This window comes from Leucoraja erinacea, chromosome 4, assembly GCF_028641065.1.
Source record: "Leucoraja erinacea ecotype New England chromosome 4, Leri_hhj_1, whole genome shotgun sequence".
Taxonomy (NCBI): Eukaryota; Metazoa; Chordata; class Chondrichthyes; order Rajiformes; family Rajidae; genus Leucoraja; species Leucoraja erinaceus.
The window spans coordinates 50,160,857-50,188,165 of record NC_073380.1 but is presented as its reverse complement, the minus strand read 5'-3'; the positions used below and the strand labels follow the sequence as shown (position 1 = coordinate 50,188,165).

The following is a 27,309-nucleotide window of genomic DNA, read 5'->3' as shown; positions in this document are numbered from 1 at the left end:
CCTGCTGGCATCGCCGACGTGAAAACGGTGCAAAGCCGGCGCAATGGGCGGGGAGCTGGGGAGGGAAGGGGTCACACACATGGCCGGGAAGCAGAGGGGTGTAGGTGGGGGTGGTGACAGATGGGGCCAACAATGAGTTGTGTTGTTGGCCCCAACATTCAGCTGTGTTGGCGTGAGTTCAAATCCAGTATAGAAGTATGTTATGTGCAATTTGTCATTTTGGTCCATGTTGCTTTAACTTTTCGCCATGTTTTCTTCTGCTACAAGCAAAAAGGGTGACATTTACGTTTTTTATCCTTAAATTAATTTTCCGCCACAATTAACCGCGTTAGTTGTAGTTTGGTTTTAAGCCCAATGGAAAAATATTAACATTTAAAAAAAAATAATAATAATTTTGAATTTAACTTTGGAAGAAATGCATGCTTTTCAATACTGAATTTGGGTGTTGTTGCTTGTGGTGGTGAGTTGCTTGCTTAAATGGCTACATAAATACTTTGGTATTACTTGTGCACTGTAGTACCGTGCAGGATCTACAGCAGTGTAGTAGACCATGCTCACCTGGTTGATGGAGTTGAGTGCAGGGTCACCACTGATTATCTGGCACCATCAAGAGCCTGGCAGTGTTATCCATTTTGCCGGACCAGCAGAAGTCTCGGCCTTGGGGATTGGGATACCGACCCACAAAGTTAGCCGTGGCAGTCGGCTTTGGGAATGGAGTTACAGAGCACCGAACGTAGAGGGCAAATTCGACCCGCTGTTTGGCTGTGGAAGTCCCGATGAGGTTGAGATCGACTGCCTCACCTAGAATGGTGCACATTTTTGGAGGGACTTCTGGGGGTTGAGGGGGTTGAGGGGGTTTGATTTTGTACAGATTAAAGGGGGGTGGGGGGGGGCAGACCATCAGTTGCCAGAAAATGACTGGTGGGCCTGTATTAGTTGGAAGTGTGACACAAAAGCTGGAGAAACTCAGCGGGTGAGGCAGCATCTATAAAGCAAAGGAATGGGTGATATTTCGGGTCGAGACCCTTCTTCAGTGACTGGCACTAAGAAAAAAGATATAATTCAACGCAGCTGTGGCGGTGAGTGTGAGTATGTTGTATAGGTTGGACTGTGCCAGGTTTTCAAAAATTAGCATTTATTTAGGATAAAAACAATAAGCATTTGAATGCTTTTTTAAAATTTAGATTGTTTTTGAACTGTTACCATGATAAGAGGCTAGACATACTTGACCCCAACAGCCCTAAAGTGGCATTAAAGGGTGAACCCCATGTAGAGTATCTTGAGCTGGTAATTTGTTTTTTTGCATCTACTTTTTCACCAAAATATCATGTGTGTGAAATGTACAATTCTGGCTGAATTGTTGTTTTCTAGCGTTGGTAATAAATTTCTTAGATTTAGCAACAAAGGGGAAAGACTGGATTTGATGACCTTGAGAATATGTTCTGGGAATTGACAGCTTTGTGGTTATGAGAGTATTTTCAGTGATTATTGGGCAACAAAAGCAAGTTGGGCAACAAGAGCAAGTATTGACAACAGAGGGGGGGGGGGGGGGGGGGGGGGGGGGCAAGAACAAAGATGGGCACGGTGAGGCTGGAGAACTGAGAACAAAGAGGGGCCCGTGGAAGAGCAGAGGGACCTGGCTGGGTGGTGGGTGGGGGTGCCAGGAACAAAGAGGGACCGTTGGAACTCTAATCAGTACTTTTGCAACTCTGTCAGTGCCAGATACTCTTTGCATACTCTGTGTATTGTATGCCAAAGCTAAGAATTTCCACTGCGCCTCGGTACATGTGTGGAATTGATTCATTGATTGGAATCCAGAGACTAGCAGCGAGACTATATGAGACATTAAATTGAGCAGCAGAAGGGGGTTCCCTGTAAATTAGTGTGCACCTTTGTGCTGGAATGTCTGGCATTATCGCTGCCAAAGTAAGTACTGAAATGGCCTATCTAGGATGCCTTGTGAGTACATGGTCTACTGAAGATCTGACTTTAGGCAAATTCCCCCACAAAGCTTTAAATAATTTTTTCAGAATTGTAATAATATGTTTTATGCCATTCATTTACTATTGCATACAGTAGTTGGTTGAGCCTTATCGAGGTGTCGTGGGCATAACTCAATGAAACACCAATGAAGGGAGGTGCCCACTTGATAACCCCAATGATATATTGGCATCTACATGCTTAGTTTTTGCTGTCACATTGTTTAACTGTATAAAGGCATCTTAGATTCTCATGTCCCTTTGGGTTAAGTTTCTTGGTTAAACATGTAGCTTGTGTGTGTGTTAACATGTAGATAGCTTATTACTGAATATGGAGTTAGTTATTGTCCTATAGCAAAAAAGTGTACAAGCACTTCAGATACTATTTTGACAATGGGCTTGATTTTCTTGGTTGAGCGTTTATCCTGGTATTATAGCACAAGCACTTTGTATTTCAACATTAATTTATATTCTATTCATTTAATTATTGTTAGCATTGGAGCAAATAGTTGAAAAACAGTGGTTTGCATCTTGCAGTGTAGCTTTGTATTTCTGTTAATGCAGTCTTCGGCGGAGAGTGCTCATTGACAAATCCATACCTGACTCCTGAAGGGTGTGCCTGATCTGTCGGACAGATGTTTGGGGATTTTTCTTTATTATAGAGAGAATTCTTCTGTCATCAGCTGTGGCCTGCTAGTCCCTTTGCCATTAGTGAGCTCACCAGTGCTCTCTGTCTTCTTAATGATGTTCCAATAGTTGATTTTAGTAAGCCTAAGGTTTGGCTGATGTATCTAACAGTTATTCTTGTTTCTCAGTCTCATAATGGCTTCTTTGACTTTCATTGACACAACTTTGGTCCTCATGTTGATAAACAGCAATAAAAGTTTCCAAGGGTGATGGAAAGATTGGAGGACAGACTAGGTGCTGAGAGCTCTCTTGTACCTGCATTAAGGAGGCAATTAAACACACCTGAGCAATTATATATATATCTATATATATCTATATCTATATTTATATCTATTTATATCTATATATATCTATATATATCTATATATATATCTGTAATTTCTACATGGTGAAACCAAAATGTATAAAAATACCCTTTAATTAAAATTTGACAATGTGCACTTTAACCATATGTAATTTTTTTTAAATATTACAAATCTCAAATTGTGTAGTACAGAGGTAAATAAATAAATGATAGGCTTTTGTTCCAAACATTATAGAGGGCTCTGTATTTCGTTTGGGTAGCTTGCACCACGGCGGCATGAACATTGACATCTCTAACCTCAAATAGCCCTTGCCTCTCTCTAACTATTCCCTTCCCAATTCTCCCACCAGTCTTAAGGGCCTGTCCAACTTGGGCATCATTTGCGCGTCACGCAGGTGGTGTGCGAGGATTTTGAGAATTCCAAAATCCTGGGGCGCCGCGCGCTACCGCCCATCACTGCCTACGTCACCACCCGCCATGCGCGCGTAATGCACTCAATGCTCGCGTCACACGTGTGTTACGACGCGTGCGTCGTGATGCGTAAATTATGTCACGTAAATGGTGCCCAAGTGGGACAGGCCCTTTACTGTCTCCGACTACATTCTATCTCTGTGCTGCCCATTCCCCTGACATCAGTCTGAAGAAAGGTCTCGACCCCTAATGTCATTCATTCCTTCTCTCCAGAGATGCTGCCTGTCCCGCTGAGTGTCTACCTTTGAATTAAACAAGCATCTGCAGTTCTTTCATATACTTAAATACTTTTAATGTGAACATCTGGTTTAGTGTAGAGATACAGCACGGAAACAGGTCCTTCGGCTCACGGAGTCCAAGCCAACCAAGGATCACCCCGTACACCAGCATTATCCTACACATTAGAGACAATTTACATTGTTGCTGAAGCCAATAAACCTACATCTTTGGAATGTGGGAGGAAACCAGAGTACCCACGCAGTCACGGAGAGAACGTACAAACTCCGTACAGACAGCATCCGTAGTCGGGATTGAACCAGGTTTCTGGCGCTGTAAGGCAGCAACTCTACAGTTGATGGACAGGCCCAAGATGGCACTTACCACTTACGGCGGCAGGCGCGGGCACACCGCGACGCCCTGTGTCTCCCTTTCAAGGGAGATGCTAAAAATGCATTTCGTTGTCTCTGTACTGTACACTGACAATGACAATAAATTGAATCATTTCATTTCATTTCATTTCAACTCTACCACTGTGCCGCCCCATATCTGAACTTTATTACCTTCCCTCACAGTGGGAATGTTGATTGAACGTGTGGGGATGTTCATGTTAAATACTATCGTGTATTGTGTTCTTTTTTTTTAAATTCGTATGGCTGTATGGTAACTCAAATCTCACTGCACCAATTGGTGCATGTGACAATAAATTGAACTTGAACTTGAACTATATCATTTTATATTGATGATGTGATTAGAGCTTTGCATTGAAATTGGAAATATATTGTGCATAAAATTAAATTAAGTGTATAATGACCCTGCAACGGGTGTTTTAACACTGTCTTTGTGCTTCCCTTCCAGTCGCAAACCATGAACTATGTTGGACAATGGCTGATAACAGTCAAAGAACTGTACAGGGGGTTAAATCCTGCAACGCTCTCGGGATGTATAGATGTCATTGTGGTGCAACAACAAGATGGCACTTACCAGTGTTCTCCATTTCATGTTCGGTTTGGAAAGCTTGGGGTGCTTCGGTCGAAGGAAAATGTGGTGGGTTCCTAATTTTCATTAGTAAAAAAGTCACATTAAATTAGCAAACTCTATTTGAGGCGACATATTGGTCATATTTTTTGTCACTCTACGTCAATAGAGGCATGTGGGAGAGAATAGGTTACAGGAAATAAGCAGGGTAAAAGGTCTTTTTACAACAGCAGCAGAGACTCTGTGTGCCAAATCAAAGGCTTCCTTTGATGTTGTAAAAAGTGTGATCATGCAATGCAGCCTTTAATGTAGAATAATGAGCCTGTCCCACTTACGCGAGTTTTTTGGGCGACTACAGGCAACAGCCACAACATTTTCAACAAGTGGAATATTTTTCGGCGACAGTGGTGACAATTTTTGCTGTTGTTGGTTGACGTAGGTTTTGTCGTAGGTGAATTTCATTTAAACTCGTCCCTGGCAGCCGCCTAAAGAGTCGCTGATGTGGGACAGGCCCATAACATAAAACTGTTGATCTCACTATGATGGGCAATGTGCTAATTTTTGATATGTTGTTTGTATTCATGAAGCTAAGAGGGGCAAAGCTTTATCTTCATAAATGTAGGGCTGAACGGTGGCACAGCAGTAGAGTTACCTTACAGCGCCAGAGACCTTGGTTTGACCCGTATTACAGGTGCAGTCTGCACGGAGTTTGTACGTTCTCCCTGTGACCAAGTGATCCGGGTGCTCCGGTTTTCCCCTACACTCAACACATGGCATGTTTGTAGGGTAAATGCCTTTGGTAAAGATAGTAAATTGTCCCTGGTGTGTAGGATAGTGCTAGGGTGCAGGGGATCGCTGGTCAGCATGGACTATATGGGCTGAAGGGTCTGTTTCCACGCTGTATCTCTAAACTAAGCTAAGCTTGGAGACGAGAGAGACTACAGATCCTGAGCAAAATAAACAAACTAGTGGAAGAGTGCAACAGGTCAGGCTACATCAGTGGAGGGAAATGGACACATCATGTTTTACACGTTGGGGTTTCTTCAATGGGATTTTTTGAAGAATTTGATGTGTTTTTTAAGTCCTCTGTCTGAAAGTAAAATGATAAGTAGATGATGGTCAAGAGGCCTATAGCATAGTTGCTTTCATCAGTTAGGATATTGAGTATAAGAATCCGCCTTGTGGAGAGCCAGTGAGATCGCATCCACTGTTGATCTGTTGTGGCGGTAAGTGAACTGCAGTGAGTCCAGGTTTTTGTCGAGGTAGGAGTTGATTTGCGCCATGATTAACCTCTCAAAGCACTTCATCACCACTGGTGCCACTGATCGATAGTCATTGAGGCACGTCACCTTGCTCTTCTTGGGCACCGGTATAATTGATGCCCTTTCAAAGCAGGTGGGAACCTTAGACCTCAGAAGTGAGAGGTTGAAAATGTCCGTCAAAACTCCAGCCAGTTGGTCCCCTCTGAAGGATTTTCTGACGTCAGCCTCTGTGACTGAGACAAATACCATCACAGCGAATGGGGGCTCGAGAAGGCACATCAGTGTTCACCTTATCAAAGCATGCGTAAAACGCATTGAGCTCGTCAGGGAGTGATGTTTCGCCGACATTTGAGCTATCTCCTGATTTTGCCTTGTAGGAGGTGGTTGCATTCAGGCCCCGCCACAGCTGCTGTTGGCCTTACCAAGGTCGTATCTGGACTTCTTGTAGACCACTGTATCATCAGACATGAGTGCCCAGTGTCTGGTCTTCAGAAGAGTGCGGATCTCAGAGTACACCCAAGGCTTCTGATTGGGAAACACTCAGAAGGTTTTTGTTGGGATGCAGTCCTCCACACATTTCTTTATGAAGTCTGTAACGACTGTGGCGTATTCGTTCAGAACATTGCCCAGTCTACAGACTTCAAACAGTCCTGGAGTTGTTCCTCTGCGCCCCTCAAACAGCTCTGTACAGTCCTCACCTCTGGGGGTGCGCTCTTCAATTGCTGCCTGTAGGCAGGAAGATGCAGCATCGCGATATGGTCGGATTTACCGAAGTGAGGGCGAGGGATAGAACGATAGGCATCCTTGTTGGTGGTGTAGCAGTGGTCGAGGGTGTTTGGTCCTCTGGTGCAGCAGGAGACATGTTGGTGGAAGTTAGGGAGCGATTTCTTGAGGTTTACTTTACTGAAGATCCCAGCTACGGTGGTAAATGCCTCGGGATAAGACGTCTGGTGTTTGTTGACCACGGCGTGCAGCTCCTCCAGTGCCAGGCGGACGTCTGCCTGGGGTGGGATGTAGACCGCGGTCAGGATGATGGAGGTGAATTCCCTCGGAGGGTAGAAGGGACGGCACTTCACCGCCAGATGTTCGAGGTGTGGAGAGCAGGAGTTGGACAGGACTGCCACGTCTGAGCACCACGCAGAGTTGATCATGAGGCTGACGCCCCCTGCTCTCCCTTTCCCAGATGCCTGCGAATGGTCCATACGGTGGATGGAGAACCCTTCAGGCTGGACCGCTGCGTCTGGGGAGCTGGGGGTGAGCCATATCTCTGTGAAACAGGACAGAGCATTCCCTCAGCTCCCTTTGATAAAGCAGCCATGCCCCTAGGTCCTCCACTTTATTTTCTAGTGACTGTACGTTAGCTAGTAGGATAGTAGGGAGAGGGGGCTGAAGTAACCTCCGCTTCAGTCTGACCTGTAGTCCAGCCCGACGGCCTTGTTTCCATGCTCCATGGAGCCCTCCTCGCTGTTTACAGGTACAGTACTTACGGGTCTCCGCGAGGTCGGGGAATCCCCTGAGATCAGGAATTCCCATATAGTCTGCACCTCTAGCTCCGTTGCTGCTGGGTGATCCAGCCCGACGGCTTCGATTCCGGACCATGAAGGCCTCCCCAATGTTTGCAGGTAAGGCTCTCGCTGTACCTGCGCTCCTCCGTGAGGTTGGGGAATCCCCTCTGCCCGGGGATTCCCTTACCAGTGCTACCAACAGGAGTTCTCAGTAGCACTAATGCTTTTAAATGCATTTAATGCATTAGCAGCTCACTACTTACGGCATTGATTCTAGTGGATTTCCTGATGCAGGTGAGTTCATAAATGCTGTATCTTATTGTTTTCCGTTGTGCCGTTCGCAAAAGGTCGCAGCAAGTAGGCGCCATCTTGACCACGGACAACAAAAACTCATATGTCAGGCTGTTATTCATTGATTACAGCTCGGCATTTAATACAATGATCCCCTCCAAGCTGGTTACCAAACTCGCAGAACTGGGTCTCTGCGCATCCCTCTGCAATTGGATCCTCGACTTCCTCATCGACAGACCACGCTGTTCGTATTGGTGGAAATGTGTCAGCCTCGATAACAATCAGCACGGGAGCACCTCTAGGCTGCGTGCTCAGCCCCCTGCTGTACTCACTCTACACTCATGACTGCGTAGCCGGTCATAGTGCGAACTCCATCATCAAGTTCACTGACGACACCACTGTTGCGGGACTTTATCACTGATGGGGACGAGTCAGAGTATCGAAGAAAGATCGACCGACTGACCAAATAGTGCCAGCACAATAACTTGGCCCTCAACACCAGCAAAACCAAGGAACTGATTGTGGACTTTGGAAGGGGTAGGGTGGGGACCCACAGTCCCGCTAATATCAATGGTGGAAAGGGTCAAGAGCTTCAAATTCCTGGGCGTGCATATTTCTGAAGATCTCTCCTGGTCCGTGAACACTGATGCAATTATTAAGAAAGCCTCTACTTCCTGAGAAGATTACGGAGAGTCGGTATGTCAAGGAGGACTCTCTCTAACTTCTACAGGTGCCCATAGAGAGCATGCTGACAGGTTGCATCGTGGCTTGGTTCGGCAACTTGAGCGCCCAGGAGCGGAAAAGACTACAAAAAGTTGTAAACACTGCCCAGTCCATCATCGGCTCTGACCTCCCTACCATCGAGGGGATCTATCACAGTCGCTGCCTCAAAAAGGCTGGCAGAATCATCAAGGACCCGCACCATCCTGGCCACACACTCATCTCCCCGCTACCTTCAGGTAGAAGGTACATGAGCCTGAGGACTGCAACGTCCAGATTCAGGAATAGCTGTTTCCCCACAGCCATCGGGCTATTAAACTCAACTGAAACAAAACTCTGAATATTAATAGACCATTATCTGTTTATTTGCACTTTATCTGCTTATTTATTCATGTGTGTATATATTTATATAAGGGTATATTGACACACTGATCTGTTCTGCATTCATGCCTACTATATTCTGTTGTGCTGAAGCAAAGCAAGAATTTCATTGTCCTATCTGGGACACATGACAATAAACTCTCTTGAATCTTGAGGAAGTTATGATGCAACTTTGTAAAACATTTTGGTTTGGATGTAATTGGAGTATTGTGTACAGTTTTGATCGTCCCGTTACAGGAAGGATATGGGGACCTTGGAGAGATTGCATGGGAGGTTTACCAGATGCTACCTGGATTAGATGGTATTGCTATAAAACAAGGTTCCGCATGGTAGGCTGCTCTGGAATGTTAGATTGCATGGATTCCAAGGAGAGATAGCTGAATGGATAGCAAATTGGCTCCATGGAAGGAAGCAGAGGGTAATGGTGGAAGGTTGCTTCTCGGACTGGAGGCCTGTGACTAGTGGTGGGCCAGTCACTGTTTGTCATCTTCATCAATGATTTGGATGAGAACAAACAGGGCAAGGTTAGCAAGTTTGCTGGTGATACAAAAGTGAGTGGTTTTGCAGATAGTGAATGGTTGTGAAAGACTGCAGCAGGACCTGGGTCAATTGGCCAGGTGGGCTGAGGAATGGTTGATGGAATTTAATACAGAGAGGTGTGTGGTGTTGCATTTTGGGATGTCGAACAAGGGCAGGACCTACACAGTGAATGGTAGGCCTCTAGGTAGTGTTGTTGAGCAGAGGGATCTAGGAGTACAGGTGCATGGTTCCTTGAAGGTCGAGTTGCCGGTAGACAAGGTGGTCAAAAAAGCTTTTGACACTTTGGCCTTCATCAGTCAGAGTATTGAGTATATAAGTTGGGAGGTCATGTTGCAGTTGTATAAGACGTTGATGAGACCACATTGTGAATATTGTGTTCAGTTCTGGGCACCATTTTAGGACAGATATTGTCAAGCTTGAAATGGTTCAGAAAAGATTTACGAGGATGTTGCCAGCACCAGAGGGTGTGAGCTATAGGGAGAGGTTGAGTAGGCTGGGTCTCTATTCCATGGAGCACAAGAGGATGATGGGGGAATCTTATAGAGGTGTACAAAATTATGAGAGGAAAAGATCAGGTAGTTGCACAGAGTCTCTTGCCCAGAATAGGGGAATCGAGGACCAGAGGACATAGGTTCATGGTGAAGGGGAAAAGATTTAATATGAATCCGAGGGGTAACTTTTTCACACATAGGGTGATGGGTGTATGGAACAAGCTGCCAGAGGCGGTAGTTGAGGCTGGAACTATCCCATCGTTTTAAAAAAAAGGTTAGACAGGTACATGGATAGGACAGGTTTGGAGGGATATGGACCAAGCACATGCAAGTTGGACTAGTGTAGCTGGGACATTGTTGGCCAAAAGGCCTGTTTCCACACTGTATCACTCTATGACCTGCACTTCATTACTCTCATTCTATTGATGCAAATTAACAATCAGGAAATGTATCCAGAATTATAAGTGTGGTTCTTGTATCTTTTGATCCAAAGATCACCAATGGAATATTAAATAGGTGGTTCATCAAATTCTTTGCAATGCCATAATTACACTGTGTGAGAATCTGAATATCAAAAGTAAGTTGAGAGAAGAGTTGAAGCAACCTTAATTGGTGTGTAATACTATCTCAGCAGACTTTGGCAAATGCTCTTTTGGATGGCGCTCTCCAGACAGTTTAAAGATGGATGCACTGCACAGGAGATTGGTTTGGAACTAACCCCTTGAATGAAAGCTATTGTTTATTTTTGCATAGAGTTTGCTAACTTATTCAAATGCAGAGTAAAATTATTGCTTTGAATAGTCAAATATTTCTGGGTGGGAGGGCACAGAGAGGCAAGGTAATGGTAATTTCTTAACTTTCCAATGTCCAACTTTTAATTGCCATTACTACTCAGGAATATCAGTGAAAGAACTTACGCAGTCGCTGATAGTATAAACAAATCTTCCAGTCATTGTTTCCAGTTAATTGAAGTAGTAATACAGATAACAAATGAATAGATCCGATTTTCTTAATTCTTATACAAGCTGTGACCTTTTTGTTCTTACTAACTGTGTTGTGTGATAAATCTACAGAAGTGAATTAAACTTCACATATCCTACTTGTGATAAACAATTATAATTTCAACTTCCAGTTCCCCTTTACTCACACTATCCTTTGCCTGACTGAACATGACTTGAACAACTTATCTGCTTCCTTTCCCTTTCTACAAATCAAATCAAAAGATAGGTGAGGTAAGGACCCCCTGTTAGCACAACCTTTTCACTCCAAACTACTCTGGTACCAATCCTTTTCCTGGTACATTGATGATTGGATTGATATTGCCCCAAGCACGTGCATGGATTTTGTAACTTTTATCAACTTCGCCATTGCCTCCCACCTTGATCTCAAATTCACGCCACAGTTCCAGTGATAGGGGTGAGATGGAGAGAAATGGCTTCATGCTGAATCATTGGAATTCTCAACCTTGCTTGATGCCAAGGCTCATCTCAATCAATAAACTGAAATTCCAAATGCAACTCCCAAGTTTCTGGATATTAAAGGACCCAAAGGTTATAGGATAATGTAATTAATTAACTGAGGTAAAATACCAACTGTGATCTTAGTAAGTAGTAGAACTGGCTTTGATGACCTAAGGTCCAAATGGCCAACCGTTACTCTCACGCGCAAATGCTCAACGCTTTATATGCGTGCTTGCTCGCCTTTGTCCGCACCTCAAACCAATGGCTGATGGACATCCTAATCCTGTTATGTTCATGAAATGTTGAGCACTTTTGTAACTGATTTGATCCAATGCATGAAGGAGATACACGGAGAACTTGATTTTTGAGATTTGTTATTTTGGGATTTGCAGATTGACATCGAGATTAATGGCGACCCTGTTGATCTGCACATGAAGTTGGGCGATAATGGAGAAGCATTCTTTGTACAAGAAGAAAATGTACGTAACAACTTTAAATATTTACAAATAAAGTGGTATTGTGATGAATGATGGGCACAATGAAAGAGAGATTTGTTTGTTCTACAACCTTGTTTAATTTTAGACTGCTTATCAAGTCAAGTAGCATTTCATTTTTGTCTGACAAATGATGCTTTGTGTCAAAGTGCAGAACTGAAATCTCTTTTTTTCTGTGAATTGAAACTCCTAGCTGTTGGTTATGTTTATTACCATAACTTTTGAATATAGTAAATATGATTGTAATCTAAACTCTATTTTGTTTCCTGAAAATTGAATAAAAATATTAGTGCTAACTATGAAAAGGAAGGATTGCTTTTGATGACAAAGAAAATAATCAGCGATTCCAGGGTCCTTGTACCTGTTCTTGCACCAGATTAAAGACTGAGCCACTAAAGCTATAGGTTGTTTCTCAGACTATGGGAAAGATTATTATAATCACATTTATGATGAGTGCAAGACTCCCGTGTGATCTTTGCCCATTGAAATTCCCAGAATGTTGAGATAGCCCGATGATATTAAAGTTCTGGCAAGGATCTCGCACTGGGATATTGCTGGATTAGCATTCAGTTGTTAAAGGTGTCCGCCAGATAGTTAGTTTCCAAGCCTTTGGGAGTTTAACCTTTTAGCTCTCGTACCAGCAAGCAATCACCTAATTTGGAGATTCGAATGCTGAGTTTTCATTGATCTCTGAACAGGGAGTTTGTAAAATGTGTGCAGGATAGTTTTTTGCAGCAATACATAGAGGTACCTACTAGAGAAGGGGCAGTGCTGGACCTCCTGTTAGGAAATGAGACGGGTCAGGTGGGGGAGGTATGTGTTGGGGAGCACTTCGGGGCCCAGTGATCACAAAACCATTAGTTTCAATATAATTATGGAGAGGGTCAGAACTGGACCTAGGGTTGAGATTTTTGATTGGAGAAAGGCTAACTTTGAGGAGATGCGAAAGGATTTAAAAGGAGTGAATTGGTACATTTTGTTTGACGGGAAGGATGTGGAGGAGAAATGGAGGACATTTTAAGATGAAATTTTAAGAGTACAGAATCTTTATGTCCCTGTTCGGTTGAAAGGAAATAGTAAAAATTGGAAAGCGCCATGGTTTTCAAGGGAAATTGGACACTTGGTTCGGAAAAAGAGAGAGATCTACAATAATTATAGGCAGCATGGAGTAAATGAGGTGCTTGAGGAGTATAAAGAATGTAAAAAGAATCTTAAGAAAGAAATTAGAAAAGCTAAAAGAAGATATAAGGTTGCTTTGGCAAGTAAGGTGAAAGTAAATCCAAAGGGTTTCTACAGCTATATTAATAGCAAATGGATAACGAGGGATAAAATTGGTCCTTTAGAGAGTCAGAGTGGACAGCTATCTGCAGAGCCAAAAGAGATGGGGGAGATATTGAACAATTTCTTTTCTTCGGTATTCACCAAGGAGAAGGATATTGAATTATGTGAGGTAAGGGAAAAATGTAGGGTAGCTATGGAAACTATGAGGATCAAAGAAGAGGAAGTACTAACACATTTGAAAAATATAAAAGTGGATAAGTCTCCAGGTCCTGACAGGATATTTCCTAGGACATTGAGGGAAGTTAGTGTAGAAATAGCAGGGGCTATGACAGAAATATTTCAATTGTCATTAAAAACGGGAAGAGTGCTAAGTATATAAAAGTATGTTTTTAATGTTTCTTTGTGTGGGGGGTGGTGTGGTGGGGGGGGTGAGGGGGAAACCGTTTTGGCTGCCTCCTCCATGGAGAGGCGACTTTTTCCAGGTCGCCTCCCCCGCGGCCTAACAGCAAGGATCGGCGCGGCCTTTCCCGGAGACGAGCCCAGGGCTTCAGTGGCGGGCGCAGCGTGGACTCTCGGCTTGGAGCGGGTGAGCCCTCGCTGGAGGGGAGTGCTCCGTTTCGCTGGCCCGGGGCAGCCCGCAGCCTGAAGCCGCGGGCGGTCTGCACAGCTCCAGCTGGCGCGGTGTCTACAGCCCAGGATCCCTCATGGGGGACCCGGGGGAAGAAGAAGCCATCACTGCCGGCCCGCGGCCAACTCCTGGCGCGGTGGCGACTTACCATCACCCCTGGAGGGGAGCTTCGACTGCCGGCCCTGCGGTCTGCAGTGCTTCTGGCTGCGGAGCGGCGGGAACTTTAAATCTCGATCGCCGGCCTGCGTCCTACACCAATTTAAAGCCGCGGTCTCCGATGGGGAAGAGCCGATCCTGGACTTACCTGGACTTGTACCTTGTCCTTTTACCATCTGGACGCCCACAGCAACGGCTGTGGAGGGTTGAGGTCCCGACCACGGGGGAAAATGGAGGAGGACTGGCCAAATTGTGTCTTCCACCACAGTGATGAATGCTGTGGTGGATGTTTATGTTAAATTTTTTATTGTGTTTTTGTGTTCTTTATCATTGTACCGCTGCTGACATATTCATTTCACTTGCACTTTATGTGCAATGTGACAAATAAACCGCATAGTATTGTGTTGAGGAATGCAGTTGAACAGAGGGGTCTAGGAATAACTGTGCACAGTTCCCTGAAGGTGGAATCTCATGTAGATAGGGTGGTAAAGAAAGCTTTTGGTGTGCTGGCCTTTATAAATCAGAGCATTGAGTATAGAAGCTGGGATGTAATGTTAAAATTGTACAAGGCATTGGTGAGGCCAATTCTGGAGTATGGTGTACAATTTTGGTCACCTAATTATAGGAAGGATGTCAACAAAATAGAGAGAGTACAGAGGAGATTTACTAGAATGTTGCCTGGGTTTCAGCAACTAAGTTCCAGAGAAAGGTTGAACAAGTTAGGTATTTATTCTTTGGAGCACAGAAGGTTAAGGGGGGACATGATAGAGGTCTTTAAAATGATGAGAGGGATAGACAGAGTTGACGTGGATAAGCTTTTCCCATTGAGAGTAGGGAAGATTCAAACAAGAGGACATGACGAGAATTAAGGGACAGAAGTTTAGGGGTAACATGAAGGGGAACTTCTTTACTCAGAGAGTGGTAGCTGTGTGGAATGAGCTTCCAGTGGAAGTAGTGGAGGCAGGTTTGATTTTATCATTTAAAAATAAATTGGATAGGTATATGGACGGGAAAGGAATGGAGGGTTATGGTCTGAGTGCAGGTAGATGGGACTAGGGGAGAATAAGTGCTCGGCACGGACTAGAAGGGCTGAGTTGGTCTGTTTCCGTGCTGTAATTGTTATATGGTTATAGAGAGGGGAAAATAAGGAAGTTATGAATTATGGGTCATAATAAGCTGAGAGCTTTTTATCCAGCTTGCGGCATGGTGGTGCAGTGTTGCAGTTGCTACCTTACAGTGCCAGAGACCCGGGTTTGATCGTAACTACGGGTGGTGTCTGTACGGAGTTTGTACATTACCCCCGGTAACCACGTGAATCTTATCTGGGTTCTCCAGTTTTCTCCCACATTCCAAAGATGTACAGGTTTGTAGGCTAATTGGCTTTGGTAAAATTGTAAAGTGTCCCTAGTGTGTACGATAGTGTTGGTGTACGTGGTGATCGTTGGTCGGCGTGGACTTGATGGGCCGAAGTGCCTGTTTCGCCGACCAGAGATCACCCCATACACCAACACTATCCTACACACTAGGCATACTTTATAATTTTACCAAAGCCAATTTGCCTACAAACCTGTACGTCGTTCGAATGTGGGTAAATGTGAGGTTATCCACTTTGGTGGCAAAAACAGGAAGGCAAATTATTATTTGAATGTGGTGTCAAGTTGGGAAAAGGGAAAGTGCAACAGGATCTGGGGGTCCTTGTGTATCAGTCACTGAAAGTAAGCATGGAGGTACAGTAGGCAGTGAAGAAAGTGAATGGCATGTTGGCCTTCATAACAAGAGGAGTTGCGTATAGGAGCAAAGAGGTCCTTCAGCAGTTCACAGGGCCCAAGTGAGACCACACCTGGAGTATTGTGTGCCGTTTTGTTCTCCAAATTTGAGGAAGAACATTCTTGCTATTGAGCGAGTGCAGCGTAGGTTCACCAGGTTAATTCACGGTATGGCGGGCTGTCATATGTTGATAGAATGGAGTGGCTGGGCTTGTATAGTCTGAAATTTAGAAGGATGAGAGGCGATCTTATTGAGGCATATAAAATTATTCAGGGTTTAGACACGCTAGAGGCAGGACACATGTTCCCGATGTTGGGAGAGCCCAGATCCAGGGGCCACAGTTTAAGAATAAGGGGCAAGCCATTTAGAAGGGAGATGAGGAAAGTGACAGAGTTGTGAGTCTGTGGAATTATCTGCCAGGGGGGTGGAGGCCGGTTTACCGGATGCTTTCAAGAGAGAATTAGATGGAGGTCTTAAAGATAGGTGTTATGAGGAGAAGGCAGGAATGGGGTACTGATTGTGGATGATCAGCCATGATCCCATTGAATGGCGGTGCTGGCTCGAAGGGCCGAATGGCCTCCTCCTGCACATATTGTCTATTGTGGGAGAAAGCTGGCTGTATACAGATACAGGGTTGTATTGCTAAAATTTAAAAAAATTACTAAAGGGGTGATTTTTGCTGTAGATTCATTTTTGTGCCATAATTATATTTTATAAATTGTGTTTGTATAACTGTACACCAGGCACGTGCTGTGAGTAATTACTCGGGGTAGGCAGTCAGTCGGCTTAAAAAAAAAAAAAAAAAAAAAAAAAAAAAAAAAAATCTTAAACCGCACATGCGCAGATTGTTCTCCTCTCCATAAAAATAAAAGAAAGTAAAAATTCAATTTGCCCAAGGCTTCCAAATCTTCTTCATTCTGAATTACTGAATGGGTGGGGGGTGGAGGGTGACGGCAGGTGGACAGTTGGTGGGGAAAAACGGGAGCACACCGGGCCAAGTTGAATTAGTTGTGATCTTATTGAATGACAATACTAGTTCAAGGGACCAATTGGGGGGAGAGTTCCTTTCACAGCGTGTGGCGAGTCTGGCCAGGGGTAAAGTTGCAGAGAGGGCAGGAGCATTGAGAAGGAGGGGGTCGGGGATCATGCCAGCAACTCACTCACTTACCGCTGCCGCGGCGCTCCGGGCGCGGAGCCACCGCATTGTGGCCGGGGAGGGAAGGAGCTCGGGTGGCTGCGAGCGGCCGCCAGACCTCAGCGCCTTCTGCCAGCCCGTTCACCTCTGGCAGTGCTCTCCGTCTGAACAGTGAGGGGACCAGCTCAAGAGCAAAGATCAGCGTAGCGGGTCAGCGGACGATGAATAACAGGACAGCGGGCAGTGGACACGCCTGTGTCAGCGCGAACAAGGGACCAATTGAGGTTACTCGCACTGACACATGGAGTAAGCTCCATCGCCCGCTGTCCTGTTATCCATCGCACGCTGACCTGCTCTTGAGCTGGTTGCTCTGGCATGATCCCCGACCCCCTTCTTCTCAACGCTCCTGTGCTCCCGCAACTTTACCGCTGGCCAGACTCCGCACACGCTGTGAAAGGAACTCTTTCCCCCCCCCCAGCAGCGGCGCTGTCCTTTTACAGCCGCTTCCCACTTTACAGCTGCTTGCGCTGTGCATGAGTCGTACAAAGTCCACGCTGCAAAGGCAGAATTACAGCTGCCTTCAGCTCTGCTTGAAATTGGCAGCTTGAAGCAGCATCCACGGCATGTGGGCTGCACACACTTTCCAGTGTTACATGTACTGCACACGATCGATCTCTTAGGTAGGCAGAATTCTCCCGTGCCTTTACTATTTATATTTAATAATTATAATTTTAGTCAGGGTAGGCAGTGTCTACCTTACCTACCCTGACAGCACGTGCCTGCTGTACACGTTATTCCTATTTTTAGCCAGCAAGCAATCAATGTGGTTATTAAATGAGATGGCAGCCCACAATAGTCTCTTCATTTTAAATCCGTTTGGTTCTTCTGCACGGGGGAGATGTTATTTTTGTCTGACTTTTTGCACAGTTGGCTCCATAATAGCTGTTATAGCAACATGATGCAGTGGCCTGTTAGAACTACAATTGTGTGGCAAAGAACTGCTTCTTTTAAACTGCGTCTCAATGGAAAGGTTACTTTGACATGCTGTTCTCAATGAAAAGGAAAACGGGAGCCAAGTTTGCTAGTTAATCTTTTTCCAAAGCGGAATATATAAGCACACAAAAGTGGCCCTACTTTGTGGGGAACAAAGATGAGAAAGTAAAACAATTGTCAGGCAGCCACTGTTGTGTTTTCACCTCTACTGATGTTTTCTTTGGCTGAAAATAAGGATAGAACGACGGAGTATAAGCAATGGAAATCCCGTCAAGGTTGGGCAGGGAAGAAAATTATGGAGCCAGAAGCAAATTCATGACTTGTAAATTGATATCTACATGTGGCAGAGTTGGCAATGGGGTGCGGGGAGCAGGGAATTGCCTTTGTTGCTGACTTGCTTAAACCAGCCACTTGACACTTCCCACACGGCCGGCCGTGATGAATGAGTGGCATGGAATTTGCCAACAAGCCAGCCAGTCTCATTGATGATCACCGAGTGCTAGACAGATGTTGTGTCAATGATCAATTACTGATTTGGAGCAGTTCAGCTTTAATCTACTGCTGCTGACTACACAAGTGAAAGTTTTGGTCTAAAACATTAAGTTTAGTAGGAAGGGGGGAAAAAAAGCACAAACAGTTCAAATTAGAAAATGTCTGTCATGATCCTTTCAAATTGCAACTTTTTTTCCTTGGCTGTCCAATTTGCTCAAGGAAATATAACTTTTTTTTTAAAAAGCATTGACTCTATTCCTGTTTTGTTTTTTTAAATTCCTGCAGCGGTATTTTAAAAAGTTCTGAGGAAGTAACTAATTGCACTCATAAAAAAAGATTTGCTTCTCTTGTTGAGAGCATATGCTTCAGGCAGCAGCCAAGACATGTGGTTTTAATTATATGCTTTCTATAGCCTTTTGTGAGCGCCTTCTTACAATGCATTTTATTTCATCAGCTTTTGGTTTCCATGGTTTCCTTCATCTACTTTAGCCTTCCTGTATTCACGGTCTCGAATTTGACACAACAACATTTGAATGTAATGCTTTTACAAGAAAATTTACTCTAAAGTTTTAAGAAATCTGAACTCTGATGTTCTTCAATTCCTTGTTTCGGTTTTTGGCCTTTTGTCCAAAAAGCATGTTTCCCTGGGAATGTGTGCCATTAACTGAATGTGTAGAAGAGCATGGTTCTGGTAAATGGGAAGCTTGTTTATCCTTGGGCAATCCCTTGGGTCACATTGATGTACTAACAGCAATGAGTAGGTCTTGAAAGACTATAGTATCTTGCTAGCTATTCAGGACCAATTAATATTTTACAGAATTTCATAAATTAATGTATCAAACTGCGTTATAATCCAAAAGTAATATTTCAGAGGTGTCTGAGCTTAGTTTTGTTTTGTCACGTGTACTGCAGTACAGTGAAAAGTTCTTGTTGCATGCTAACTAACCAGTCAGCTGAAAGATAATACATGATTACAATCGAGCCATTCACAGTGTGCGTTTACATCAGGGCCGGCCTTAGGAGGTGCGGGGCCCAATTGGGAACAATTGGTGAGGCTGCGTTGCATCGTATAAAAGATGTCGTTACTAAAAGCAATGCAAAAGGGATTCAACTCTCCCGCACATGCAGCAACAGTCCAAGCAACTGCAGACCGCAATATAGTCTTCACTAGATGAAGATTAGCGGCACTAGCACAGAGCGCTTAGGCATGGGGCCCAATTGGTCCAATTGGCTTAAGGCCGGCCCTGGTTTACATGATAAAGGGAACAATATGAATAATGTTTAGTGAAAGATAAATCGAAAGTCCGATCAAAGGTAGTCTGAGGTTCTCCAATAACGTAGATAGAAGTTCAGGACTGCTCCCTAGTTGGTGGTAGGGTGGTTCAGGTGCCTGATAACAGCTGGGAAGAAACTGTCCCTGAATCTGGAGGTGTGCATTTTCACACTTCTATACCTTTCACCAGATGGGAAATGGGAAAAGATGGGGTGGTCAGGGTGAGACCCGTCCCGAGTTAGTGTTCATGAAATAGGTGGCAGCAATTTGAGTAGGTTTAGATTAAATTCTCTGAATTTTATGAACTTGAGGCTATATTTAAAAATGGTACAGCAAATGATCTTCAATCTACCGTTGACATAACCTGCAGTTTGAATGGGCTTCTGATTTTTATTTCACCAGGAAGAAGTTCCTCCTCACTTGGCCACCTCTCCCATCCATACGGAAGAAGGACAGTTCTTCAAGGAAATGAAGTTGGAGAAACCTGGAACTGATCTGAGGGAGGGGCAGAACTTGGAGAATGTTGTTCAGGGCGCTGGCCCAGAGACTATATGTTCCGGCTCGGGGAAAGAAGAAGAAACGACGCAAGAAAAAAATTAAACCTGAAGATATATTTGAAATGGACTTGAGTTCTGAGGAAGACAAGCCGGTACACTCGTCCAGGTTGAAGCAAATTTTTATCTTGTAAATTTTGTACTGTAAAAAAAAATCTTTTAAGCACTGCTTAACGTTTGATTTTGGCAAAATATACCTTGGGAGTTTTGAGAATAAATAAGGCGCTTATTGTTTGGAGTGGTGAACCTTTCGGCTATGAAATAGTTTAAAAAAAAACACAAATTCAGTAGATTGGCAAGTTGGGTGAACAAATGATCTCTTCATGAAAAGTTTTGTTTACGAAAGAACTGCAGATGCTGGAAAAATTGAAAGTAGACAAAAATGCTGGCGAACCTCAGCGGGTGAGGCAGCATCTAAGTTTTCATGAAAACTTGTCAGTAATGTTGAAATGGGACAACGATTTGTACAGGGGAAATAAATCCTGTGACTTGTAAATTGAGCTACTGGCCAATTTTATTATTTTATTGTTAGTTCCAGGAAATGGCTTGCTGGCTTAAATCCAATATATGTTGCTGTTGTTAGGAAAGAATGTATTTCCTCTGTTCATTGGGGGAAAAAAAATTATCCTTTAGCCTATTCAAGATTTATACAATTTTACTGAGTATTAGATGGCCTCTTTGTTTATAAATATGAGCCATAGTAATGGTATCAGGCATGCCCAATCTGTTCTTTTTAAAGTTTCTTTAACAAACAATTATTTTGCATTTGTTTAACATGAACTTTGTTAATCATTTCTGGATGATCTTTTGGCTTTAAAAGTGATGTGACTGCAGCATCATGGAAATGGTTGATGTCCACCTCCAATTCCATTCCTTTAGTATTATTCTTGCTATTGAGGGAGTGCAGCGTAGGTTCACCAGGTTAGTTCCCAGAATGGTGGGTCTGACATATGATGAAAGAATGGGTCGACTGGAATTTAGGATGAGAGGGAATCTTATAGAAGCATATAAAATTCTTAAGGGATTGGACAGGCTAGATGCAAGAAAAATTTCCCCATGATGGGGCAGTCCAGAATCAGGGGTCACAGTTTAAGAATAAGGAGTAGGCCTTATGGAAAAAACTCTCACCCAGAGAGTTGTAAATCTGTGGAATCCTCATGCCACAGAAGGCAATGGAGGCCAATTCACTGGATGTTTTCAAGAGAGAGTTAGATTTAGCTCTTGGGGCTAAGGAATCAAGGGATATGGGGAAAAAAGCAGGAACTGGATACTGATTTTGGATGATCAGCCATGATCATATTGAATGGCGGTGCTGGCTCGGAGGGCCAAATGGCCTACTCCTGCACTTGTTTTCTATGTTTATGCTTCCATTAGTGAATGATTAACAAAGAATCCAAGGGAAACAAAGCATAGAAACAGACCCTTCAGACTACTGAGTCCTACTACCCATTCACCCTAACCCTACATTAATCCCATTTCTATTCTTCACACATTTTTCACTTCACCTTTTTCCCCCACCCCACTAATTCTACCCCTCACTTACAAATTGGGGACAATTTAGAGATCAATTTAGAGATCAGTATCTAACTTGGGACTGTCGCTGTAAACCTGGGACTGTACCTCTACCAGTTTTGTCACTGCATTGTGTAAACATGGTGGATAATTTGAATGTTGAAAAATAAGGAAGTAAATTACACTTGAATTTGAATCTAATTTTGCAGGAAATATAGGAAGAATAAATTGTGATCAAAGAAATTGCATCTGTTGCTGATATGTGTTTGTTTCGTGTTCTACTTGCAGTTATTTTCCATATTGTCACTTAAGAAAGGATCTGATTATAACTTAATAATTATAATAATAATAAATATATCCCATTATTAATTATAAATAACATTGTTTTGTAATATCCCACTGTTAAATATAATTATGTTTAAATGTAACTTTAAAACGTATCCCATTATTTTCTTCATTCAGGGGATCGATATATTCTTCTTTGAAGGAAAATGACTTGAAAGAATCTCCAGCTTTTCACCATGAGGTCACTTACCCACATTCTGATGGTGACTTGTATCCAACTGAGAGGTACGTCTTGCAGTCCAACGTCAAAAAATATTATAACAGACTATCCCATCTTTTTAATTGCAGTGTATATTCGAGCAGAGATTTTATAACTGCATGTGCTTATCTGTAGGACTTGTGTTAGGCCTTATTTGGAGTATTGCATGCAGTTGCTCCATTACAGGAAAGGTGGGGAAGCTTTGGAGCAGGTGCAGAAAAGGTTTACCCGAATGCTACCTGAATTGGGGAGTTTGGGCTACATGGCGAGGTTGGGCAAATTTTGATTGTTTTCTCTAGAATACTGAAGGTTGAGGGGGGACATGATAGAAATGTATAAAATGTACAGGAGGCACTAACCAGTGTGGTGACTTGGAACCTTTATTCCAATGGTGGAAATGTCAAAGTGGAGAAGACATTGCATTAAGTTGGGAGGGACAAAATTTAAAGGAGATGTGCGGGACAAGTCTTTTACAGTGGCATGGGTGCCTGGAAATCGCTGACAAGGGTAATGATGGTAGGCAGATACGACAGTGGCTTTTAAGAAGCTTTTAGATAGGCATATGGATATGCGGAGAATATGGATCATGTGTAGGCACAGGTGAATAATTTATCTTGGCATCAAGTTTATGGGCTGAAGGGCTTGTTCTCTCATTCTGTACTTTTCTATGTTCTATTTATCCGTGTCATATTTAACCTTCTGTGAGTACGAATCGTTGAATAATTTTGGCTTTGTTTTTGCTGTCCAGTTTGTAACATGTTGAATATACTGGATTTTCTACTATATTTAAACGAACAAGCACACATTCTGTTGTGCATCTTGCAGATGCCTATATTATTTGAATCATGATAGACATTTCTATGAACAATTCGATTGTGCTATGCAAAGATGTTTCTGAGCTGAAAGGTTGTGTTTCACAGCTGGGTACAAAAAGACAAGGGCTGGTACTGTTTCATTCCTTTTCTCAGCGCATTCCTTTTCTCAGCGCATTCCAATTTATAACCAATAAAGTACTTTTGACGATGCTGTTGCAGTGTGGGAAAAACAAAAACCATTTTGCATTCTGCATCTGATTAGAATCCTGGAATAATAACCATATTATTAGTGCCCAAGTACATTGTAATGGGAGTCAGTTCACAGTTAATAATATTTTCTCTACAAGATGTTGGTGAGGCTGCATTTGGAATATTCTATTCAGTTTTGGTCATCCTGCTTCAGGAACAATGTTATTAAGATGGAAAGAGTGCAGAGAAGATTTACGAGGATATTGCCAGAACAAGAGGGCCAAAGCTTTCGGAAGAGTTTTGGTAGGCTAGGACTTTATTAGTTGGATTGCAGGAGGCTGAAGGGTGACAATAGGTGCAGGCCATTCGGCACTTTAGCCAGCACCGCCATTCAATGTGATCATGGCTGATCATTTATACTCAGTACCCCGTTCCTGCCTTCTCCCCATATCCCCTGACTCTGCTATCTTTAATAGCCCTATCTAGCTCTCTCTTGAAAGTATCCAGAGGTCTTGCCAAGGTGTATAAGATCATGAGGGGAATAGATAGAGTGAATGCGCAGTTTTTACCTAGAGCAAGGGAAATCAAGAATCAGAGGACATAGGTTTAGATGGGATGGGCAAGATTTACTAGGAACTTGAGGGGCAACCTTTTCGTACTAGGGAGGTAGGTACATGGAACGAGCTGCCAGAGGATGTAGTTGACGGAGGAACTATAAACAGCATTCAAAAGGCAATTGGACAGGGACATGATGGGAAGGTTTACATGGATGGGAAGGATATAGGCCAAACGTGGCAGTTGGGAGTAATGTAGATCGGGCATTTTGTGCAGCATTGTTAACGTGCCAAAGGGCCTAAGACGTCATATGACATCATGATTCTGTACCTGTGCAGCACCTGTGCCAAAAAGGATCAGGAAAATTCTCTTACTTTGGACTGGGCACTTAGAAAGGATTTTATTTTTCTGTATAAATGCAGAGAATGTTAAGGTTATTTGTGGGCATGATTATGCTCAAAATGGTTCACAAATTGTAAATCTAGGTCCGCCATATTTAAACCACCAATTTTTGATTATCGGAAAAAATAATTAAAAAAAACACTGACAGGCTCATTACTTTAATAAATGTATTTTTTTAACAAATATATTCTTTCCTTTTATTTGTTATTAGTACATCCTATTCCCAGCCTGCTTCTCCTAAAAGTGATTCGGAGTTGATGGTGAAACCAACTGAGTTACTGTTGTCCGAGTCCCACATGCAGTGGTCTTGGGGAGAGTTTCCCGAGTCAACAAGGGTAAATAATGTAATTACATTTTCCAACTGATATATTTGTGATACCTTTGGAGCTTTTTCTAACTTAGTTATTACTATCATGGCATGATTATCGGGCACACGAGAATTTCAAGGAATAAATTGAAATAGAGACTTTTCCAAGAAATGTTTATAAAAAAAAAAAAAAAAAGGAATGGAATGGAAGACACAAAATGCTGGAGTAACTTAGTGAGTCAAATGGCATCTCTGTAGAACATGGATAGGTGATGCAGCTCTCCTTTGTCCAAACCTCTGCCCATGAAAACCCCCCTTGCTTGTATCCACCTATTACTTGCTAGGCTTTGTTCTGCCCCTCCTCTCTTTCAGCTCTCTCGTCCTCTCCCACACCCCATCACATTCACTCTGAAGAAGGGTCCCAACCTGAAACATCACCTATCCATGTTCTCCAGGGATGCTGCCTGTCCCGCTGAGTTACACCAGCACTCTTTTTTTGTAAACCAGCATCTGTAGTTCCTATATTTTAGTGATGTTCGGAAGTGTCATGGATGAAATAAAATAACCACACTTCATCATGAAGACTGTGATTGTTTTAATGGTTGAACTTGTTATATTACTGATTGTAAGAAGGAATAGCATTGTAGTTTGCTTTTGAACTATGAACTAAATTTTAAGTGCAAGAATGAAATAGAAATAATTGTCAGTATTATATGCCATTCATCTAAAGTGAAAAGATGCATGAACTAACACACGACAGGAGTGGTGTAATAGTGGAGCAACGGTCGGGTTACAGCACTTGCAGCGTCGGAGACCCAGGTTCGATCCCAACTACGGGTGCTGTCTGTACTGAGTTTGTACGTTCTCCCCTTGACCTGCATGGGTTTTCTCCTAGATCTTTGGTTTCCTTCCACACTGCAAAGACGTACAGGTTTGTAGGTTAATTGGCTTGGTAAATGTAAAAATTGTCCCTAGTATGTGTAGTATAGTGTTAATATGCGGGGATCGCTGGTTGGCGCGGTCCCGTTGGGCCGATAGGCCTGTTTCCACGCTGTATCTGTATCACTAAACTAAATAGAAAGGATTAGCATTCCTAGGGCATCAAGGAGAATTCTGCAAAGGTTTGAAAAGATTGGTGGACATTATCTGAACTGGGTGAGGGGGAAGTTGAAACTAACATGGAAAAGAAAAAAAAGAAGAAAATCCAAGTTGGAACAGGATGTCCTCTACTTCCACTTTATCAAGGTTTAGCTTTATTATTGTCATATATGTACTGAGGTGCAGTGAAAAGCTTTCCCTTGAATGCTATTCAACTGATGAGTTAATACTGCACATCAATACATTCAAGCCAAACTCCAGTAGAGCATAGGGGAAGTTACAGAGTATAGAATGTACTCAGCATCAAAAAGCATCCGTTCCATAGGCAAAGTGCAGTGTCCACAATAGAGGGGAGGTGAATTGGAGTACCGTAGCTTAAGGAAGGACCATAAATCAAAAGGGTTTTTTAAGTTCTGAAATTGAATAACTTTCAATACTGAATCGGAATATACTTACTGTATGAGATGCTGTCCAGCTCCTCTATTTGATACTTAAAACAGGCCTTCATTCCCGGTTGGCTCAAGAGTAACTCGGGAGATGAACTTGGTAACTCACAGAAATGAGAAGTAAACGGCAAACTTAGACATACACGTGGGAACTCGTTTAAACTCGTGATCATAAACTTGGAATCTCGTAGACAACCACGAGTGTGATTTTCTTTCACTTGGGATCACTCGTGTGTGGACTCGCACCGTGAGACAGGGTCATTAAACATTTGAGTCAAGATGTGTCTCATCAATGTCATTTACAACTGAAGCATGGCCTTGATGTTAACCTTTCATTTCCCGCGTAATAAACTGTAACACTATTTAATTCCTTAATTGCTATGCTGTGCCTACATACTTAGCCGTTTGTGAATAATATTGTGAACTGAATTAGTGTTCTTAATTTTAAAATAGCCACCACAGCGGCTATTTATGTTTAATCTTTATGTAGTTTTGTATCTTGCTTTTTTGGTATGGATGTATGGTAAATCAAATAGCTATAACCAAGTAATGGATTCACTCCAACTACCCAGCAATCATTCCGTGAAACAAGTTGATTTCAAATACAAAGTTCTTTTTAACAGCTAAAATGTATTTTTGCTACTGCAAGCTAAAAATACAAAAGGCTGTTTGTTACATTGTTTCATAGTGTATCATTGCACAAGTGTTGATTGAGTTAGATAGAGCTCTAGGGGCTAGTAGAGTCAATTTTTCCGAAGTTAGTCGTCGCTAGTCGAAGCTGGTCTTCAACATAGTCGAAGGAGGTCTTCAACATAGTCGAAGGAGGTCTTCAACATGTCATTTTTTTCAACTCGGAGCTGGGGCAGCGGCCCGGAGCGGAGACTGCGGGACCCAGAGCTGGGGTGGCGGCCTGGAGCTGGGGCGGCTGCCAGGAGCTGATGCTGTGGTGGGTCATCTCGGAACGGAGACGGCGTTCCGGCTTTCGGCAGCGGCGACATCACCACGGAGGTCCACTGGACTGGAGGGCGGCATCTCCGGCCTGGATCAAATGCCTCGGCGCAGGGAAGAGACGGAGACTAAAACTTTGCCTCCATCACAGTGAGGATGTGCTTGGTGAACTCATTGTGGTGGATGTTTAATTTGTGTTTATTGTATGTTTTGTTTTTATTGGTTCTGTGTATGACTGCAGGCAAAATAATTTCGTTCAGACCGAAAGGTCTGAATGACAATAAAGGAATCTAATTCTAATTCTAAACTCGCCAAATAGGTCGCGCAAGTGGGACATCCCCTTAACTAGCTGCCTGTGTTCTTAAAGAGACAGTGGTCTCTGATTACTGTGGGGATGCTCCATCCACTATACACAAAATCTGTTACAAAGAGGTC

The 27,309-nt window shown here is 43.2% G+C and overlaps 1 protein-coding gene across 1 annotated transcript in view; it reads left to right on the top strand.

The window, feature by feature from the left end:
- The window catches only part of lpin2 (lipin 2), a 90,742-nt gene that overhangs the window by 25,709 nt on the left and 37,724 nt on the right, over positions 1–27,309 (top strand). The window contains 6 exon segments of the mRNA XM_055634202.1: positions 4,516–4,704; positions 11,678–11,764; positions 19,907–20,068; positions 20,070–20,167; positions 22,033–22,140; positions 24,287–24,419. Coding sequence (XP_055490177.1) covers positions 4,516–4,704; positions 11,678–11,764; positions 19,907–20,068; positions 20,070–20,167; positions 22,033–22,140; positions 24,287–24,419 — 777 coding nt within the window.